Source organism: Nelumbo lutea, chromosome 8 (assembly GCF_056320005.1).
Source record: "Nelumbo lutea isolate HS-2025 chromosome 8, American lotus-T2T, whole genome shotgun sequence".
NCBI classification, from domain to species: Eukaryota; Viridiplantae; Streptophyta; class Magnoliopsida; order Proteales; family Nelumbonaceae; genus Nelumbo; species Nelumbo lutea.
The window spans coordinates 30486560-30493244 of record NC_142691.1 but is presented as its reverse complement, the minus strand read 5'-3'; the positions used below and the strand labels follow the sequence as shown (position 1 = coordinate 30493244).

Below are 6685 nucleotides of genomic sequence, written 5' to 3'. Positions count from 1 at the left end.
AATGAAAAACCTTACGATCTCTCTCACTCTCACCGCAGGCCACATGTCGTGCAAGAGTGGCACTTCTGTAAATCACAAGACAAACCAGTGGCATGTTCGTAAAAGAGGTGCACGTCAGAAACAAACAAGCGGCAATAAATGCAGAAAGTGTTCTCTTCAAGTCTTCTTCTATTTCTCGGTCGATGTAAAAGCGACGCGGCTGGGGTGCACGCGTCAGCCTGGCACGTCCGAGCGATACGAGAAAATCCCGAGGAATCAATCAGCTCAGCTCGCGATATTTTGGATGTCGGATGAATTGAAGTGAGGAGAACCCCAGGGAAAAAAAGCAAAATACGGAAAAAGGCAGGAAGGGGTTCTCTCTCTAGAGCGGGCCCACCGTAGATCAGAACCATCTGATCCCAGAATAAAGTCACGTTGGGTTTGCATGCGTGCCACGTGTCAATGTAATAGAATTTTTACTGAGCTGAAAAGGGTAAGAGGATGTGAAAATTTACATCGAGAAGCGCGTAAAAAGGTGAAAAAGAGAAGGGTGGGCGTGCGTTATGGAAAGCGAATATGATGATTTCGTTTTGCCGAATTTAAAGACTTCAAAAGCAGCGAAAAAGATGAGAGAAAAAAATAATATAATATTATACAAGAAAAGAGAAAAAAGTTATAGAGAGAGAAAGAGGGAAGGGGAAAAAGGTGAAATCCGTGCGGTGCCTTTTTCCAGGCAACGGTTGCGTGTGAAAAAGCAGATATTTGGTTTCAAAAACTATCTCCATCGTTGGAGTGAGAGAGAGAGAGAAGGGTGAGTTTGAAGTAAAATTTTTTACTTTTTCTCAAAGAAAGAAATTTTTTAGGTAAAAAAAGGGAGTCAATGGAGCCATGCAGAGAAGGAGAAAGAGAGAGAGGGAGATAGAGACTAAACTGAACTGAATCGTAAGTGGGTTTTTGGATGGGGTTCTTTATGTGGTTTTAGAACAGGAGGAGCAGAGTTCCATGAAAAAGAGGGGAGAACGCAGAAGAGGCAGTTCAGAAATCCTAAGAGAGAATTTTCACTAAACCCAAAATCTTTACGGTGTAAATACATCTAAAATTGCGCGCTAATCTTTTGCATCTCTCTCCTTCTGTGGACTGCTCAGCTAAAAACGGTTTTGAAGTTGATTTGGGTTCAGTAATAAAAGGGTAGCTTTGGTTTTCTTTGTTCTTTTTGGGTTGCTTTCACTGTTAATTTTTTCTGGGTTTTCTTGTTTTGGTAGTTTGGAGGGATGTATGTGTGTAATTGAATTAGAAAAGGACGGTGGTTTATCTTTTTTCAGGTTGTGATGAGAAAAGGAGAAAAAGAAGAAGAAAAATGCCGAGTTTCTATGTGAAAGATGAGATCTGAGGGGTTCCTTTTTCTCATCCTTCTCTCGTTCATGTGTGCGTATGAGAGTTTTATGTGTTTATCGAGCTAGTGTTTACGGTGAGAAATAGAGATCTTTTTTTTGAAGAATGAATTTTCGATGAAAGTGCGACTTTGTCCACTGGTAAGCGTTCACACCTTACGCAACAAAAACCCAGAACAACATTCGAAGGAAAGCCCTCCACTTGTACTTGTTTGCTGGAGATAAGGGAGGAGAACAAGACCCATTGAAGATAGGGAGGAGATCAGAAAAGGAGCAAGACGACGCAGGGGTTGAAGTTGAGCTGTTTTTTGTTGATTTTCTGGGTCTAAAATGAGAATGAGATAGATGTCTTTGATGCTCTTGCTGGACTTGAAGGATTTCAAGTACGGTTACTGGGTTTTTGAATAAACAGAGGAAAAGAGATTGGGATTGAGGTTTCTGGGTGCAATTTAGAATTGGGTTTTAAGTTTGGAGGAAAAAAAAAAAAAAGAGAATCTGACGAGGTTTAGAGAAGCTTTTATTGGGTTTGTCTTTTTTTCTGTATTATTAGGTGTTGTTTCAGAGTTTGTGTGTCTGGGTTTGAATTGGTAGGAGGGGTTGTTTGATTTTCCGATTAGCCTTCTTTGTAATCATGAGAGCTGGATTGAGCACGATCCAGCAAACTCTAACGCCGGAGGCTGCGAGTGTTCTCAACCACTCGATTGCCGAGGCTGCTCGCCGGAATCATAGCCAGACCACCCCGCTTCATGTCGCGGCTACCCTTTTGGCTTCGCCATCTGGTTACCTTCGCCAAGCATGCATCCGATCCCACCCCAATTCGTCCCACCCACTACAGTGTCGAGCGCTCGAGCTCTGCTTCAGCGTCGCCCTTGAGCGTCTTCCGTCCGCGCAGAACCTCACTCCTGGACTTGAGCCCCCAATCTCCAATGCTCTCATGGCTGCCCTCAAACGTGCTCAAGCCCATCAACGCCGGGGATGTCCTGAACAGCAGCAGCAGCCTCTCCTGGCTGTTAAGGTGGAACTGGAGCAGCTCATTATTTCAATCCTCGATGACCCGAGCGTGAGCCGTGTCATGCGAGAGGCAAGCTTCTCAAGCCCTGCTGTAAAGGCCACTATCGAACAGTCTCTGAATGCTTCAAGTTCTGTCAATTCCTCCACAATTGGATGCGGGTTGGGTTTCCGTCCAGCGCCCCCGACGAAAACAACGATGACAACAGCACCGAACAGGAATTTATATCTGAATCCCAGATTGCAGCAGGGGAATTCTCCTCAAACGGGGCAGCAAAGAGGCGAGGATGTGAAGCGGATTATTGATATTTTGCTGAGGACGAAGAAACGGAATCCGGTTCTAGTCGGAGAGGCAGAGCTCGACACAGTGACGAGGGAACTGTTACAGAAGATTGAGAAGAGGGAAGTGGGTGACGGGCCACTTAGGAATGTTCAGGTAATCTCTTTGGACAAAGAAATTGCTTCTGATAGAACAAAAATTACTGCGAAGCTCAAGGAGTTGGACAGTTTGATTGAGAGCCGAATCAGTATCAGCAATGGTGGTAACGTGATTCTTGACTTAGGAGACCTCAAATGGCTTGTGGAGCAGCCGGTGTGTCTTGGAGTTCCTGGTTCAGCGGCTCCAGTGCAGCAGCAAATTGTATCTGAAGCAGGGAGAGTTGCGGTGGCAGAGATGGCAAAGCTATTGGCGAAGTTCGGTGAAGGAAACTGCCGGCTGTGGTTGATCGGGATGGCGACTTGTGAGACTTATCTGAGGTGCCAGGTCTATCACCCTTCAATGGAGAATGACTGGGATCTGCAAGCAGTTCCAATTACTGCAAGAACCCCTCAGCCAGGTTTTTTTCCAAGGTTGTCATCGAGTTCCTTCATTAATTTTGAACTACAGAGCTTGAATTTTGACACTGGCTTTAGCTTGGACTTGGATCAATGTCCGAGCAGCTTTTCTTCTTGCACAGATGAACTTAGCTATATTGTATCATATTTTGTATGAAAACTATCCTATGCAGGAAATCTTTTTTTTTTCTCTATTTTCTGGTTGTTTATTGATAATAATAGTTGGCTTTTTTTGATTGCTCTAAATTTCCATTATTTGCAAATTTTCTGGTTATTCGGTTCTAAAAAAAATCAAGTAGAAACACTTGCACCATCTTCATATATATGAACTTCACATCATCTTTGACAAGTAGTGAGATTTTGTTTTTCTTTTTTTTTTCATTTTTTGGGGTAAGGTGTTAAAATATCTGTTCATCGATTTAGGAGTTATTTATTGAAATTCTTGGTTTGTGATTGATTTAATCTGGAATGAAAGCTTCCTTCTAATTGTGTTGGAAGTTCCCCTTGTTGAGAGAACAGATTACAGAATCTTTTTAAATATAAAAATACTATTGTTTTGTGTGGATTTAAAAATGTTACATTATATCTTGAGGATTAACTGCTGTTATATTTTTGGAATGTTCAGGCTTGGGAGTAATGGCATTCTGAGCAGTTCGGTTGAATCTCTTGCCCCTTTGAAGAGCTTTCCAACTGCAACTACTACACTGCAAAGACGTCCACCCTCTGAAAACATGGATCCTGCTCAAAGAATAAGCTGTTGCCCTCAATGCATGGAGAACTACGAGCAAGAGCTAGCAAAGCTTGTAGCTAAAGAGGTTGACAAATCTTCTTCTGAGGCCAAACCAGAAAAACCGCAGGCACCATTGCCCCAGTGGTTGCAGAATGCAAGGGCAAACATAAAAGATCAGTCAGAGGTACATGCCATAGAATTCCAAATCAATATTTCTGCTGCATACTCAAAGACACTAGTTTCAGAACTAAGTCCTTTCATCTTTTTGTTTTGTCTTTGTTGTTACTACAGTCCAAGGAACAAGAATTGATATGGAAACAGAAAACTCAAGAATTACAGAAGAAATGGAATGATACTTGCTCACGCCTTCATCCTAGTTTCCATCAAAATGTCAACCCTGAGAGAATGGCTCCAACTCCAGTTCCAATGACAAGCTTGTATAATCCAAATCTGTTGGGACGCCAGCCCTTCCTGTCCAAGTTACAACTAACCAGAAACCTTGGAGTATCCCCGCAAATGAGCCAGTGCCAGGATCCAACCCAACCATCTGAACCTGCAGGCACCTCACCAGGGAGCCCTGTAAGAACAGACCTTGTTCTTGGACGACCAAAGGTTACTGAAAGCTCACCGGAGAAAACCCACAGTGAACGCATAAAAGACTTTGCTGGCTGCATCTCTTCTGAACAGGACAAATTCTCTGATTGGAAGAAGGATAAACTTATTAGCCTGTTGGATGCAGATTCATTCAAGAGACTCCTCAAGGGACTAACAGAGAAGGTAGGGTGGCAGCCAGAGGCAGCAAATTTAGTAGCTACTACCGTGACACAGTGCAAGTCTGGCAATGGAAAAAGGCGGGGTGTTGGCCCAAAGGGTGACACATGGTTATTGTTTACAGGTCCTGATAGGGTTGGCAAGAAGAAGATGGCATCAGTTCTGTCAGAACTGATGAGCAGAGGCAGTCCAATCACAATTCGTCTTGGTTCACGATCTAACAATGATGAGGAATCCGAGATAAATTTCCGTGGAAAGACTGTAATTGATAGGATAGTGGAGGCTGTGCGGAGGAATCCCTTCTCTGTGGTTGTGCTTGAGGACATTGATCAAGCAGATATTCTCATACATGGGAGCATCAAGCGGGCAATTGAGCGAGGTCGGCTTGCAGATTCTCATGGCCGTGAGGTCAGCCTTGGGAATGTGATTTTCATCTTGACTGCAAATTGGTTGCCAGAAAATCTCAAGAGCTTGTCGAATTGCATTCCATCCCATGAGGAGAAGCTCGCAAATGCAGCGTGCAATGACTGGAAATTACAACTATCAGTTGTTGAAAAGACGAGCAAGCGCAGGCCTGACTGGCTGCATGACAACGAGAGACTCACAAAGCCAAGAAAAGATGGATGTCCTGCTCTATCATTCGATTTGAACCAAGCTGCTGAAGCTGAGGATGATCTAGCACAGGAGTCTTGCAATTCTAGTGACCTCACTGTGGAGCATGAACATGAAAATGGCCTCATAAACAAGCAATTCACAATGACCTCAGTGCCAAAGGACCTGCTTAACTCTATAGATGAATCCATTGTCTTCATGCCGGTCGACTTTGGCCCACTTCGGAGCAAGATCTCCAGCACCATTACCTCAACTTTCAAGGCCATTCTCGGTGACCGGCAGTCAATTGAATTCCATGACGATACGCTCGACAAAATTGTTGGTGGGGTGTGGTTCGGCAACACTGAGTTTGAGCATTGGGCAGAGAACGTCCTAGTCCCTAGTTTGCAGCAGCTGAAAGCTAGTTTATCATCCCCTTCCGTGGGCACCAATGACAGCATTCTTGTAAAGCTTGCCTCAACCAGAGGCTCAGAGAATCGGAGTGCCGGTGATTGGCTTCCGAGCAAGATCACGGTGACCGTGGAAGGTCTGTAGTGAAGGTGGGTGGTTACTGGTTAGAATTGGCAAATTTGGAACTTCTGGATTCTGGTCTGGTGGAGATGTAAATATCTCTCAACTGAGGGGGACTATAGCAAGGCATTAAGCATTTCAAGGGGTTAAAGGGTAAAAGAACAAAGGCCGTAGAGAAGAAAAACCGTTAGAAGTTAGAACAGGAGCCTTGGGAGAGTAACAGAATCATTAATGGCCAGCACTCAGCAGATGTCACACAAAAGTCTATAAGAAAAAAAATCAAAATTTCAGCTTTGGCTATTTATTATTAATATACTATTATTATATTAGAAAATTCATATTAATTAGGTGAGTCATGAATAAAAAATAAACCTCACAGCTTCCATGTAAAGAAGAAAAGAGAAATGTTTTTTTTTTCTATATATTTTTTGAATAAATCTAGACTATAAAAGACTATCACTGGTTATCATTATTTAAATATTTTATTTGCCATGGGCTCTATGAATCGTTGGATTGGGTTCTTTCATCCTGACCAAGTCTCTTGATTGGTTCTTGTCTTGTCAAATTCCGTGGACCAGAAAGACGGTTCATAAGAGGAAAAAGTGAGTTGTTAACGTGTTCGACGATAAACCTGACTTTCAAATCTGAGGACACTTTTTCTTGATTTAGACAGTAGGGACTGACACGTGTAAATGTGATGGAAAACTAGACCGAATCTTTTCTGTTTCTTGAGTTTACGTCTATTATCAATGAATACGGCCACGTGTCGGGATTCTTTTGGTTGATTGTTCTTTTCTTTTCTTCTTTGGGTGTTCCGGAACGGGATCTGCTCCTCACATTTGCGCCTCAC

The 6685-nt window shown here is 43.1% G+C and overlaps 1 protein-coding gene across 1 annotated transcript; it reads left to right on the top strand.

The window, feature by feature from the left end:
• The first annotated feature begins 686 nt into the window (after positions 1 to 686).
• On the top strand, positions 687 to 6291 carry LOC148843672 (protein SUPPRESSOR OF MAX2 1A-like). Its single transcript, XM_088960128.1, has 3 exons — positions 687 to 3227; positions 3838 to 4126; positions 4234 to 6291. Exons 1-3 carry the CDS (start codon positions 2002 to 2004, stop codon positions 5857 to 5859), a joined length of 3141 nt encoding a protein of 1046 aa, XP_088816254.1. The 5' UTR covers positions 687 to 2001; the 3' UTR covers positions 5860 to 6291.
• The last annotated feature ends 394 nt before the right edge of the window (positions 6292 to 6685 follow it).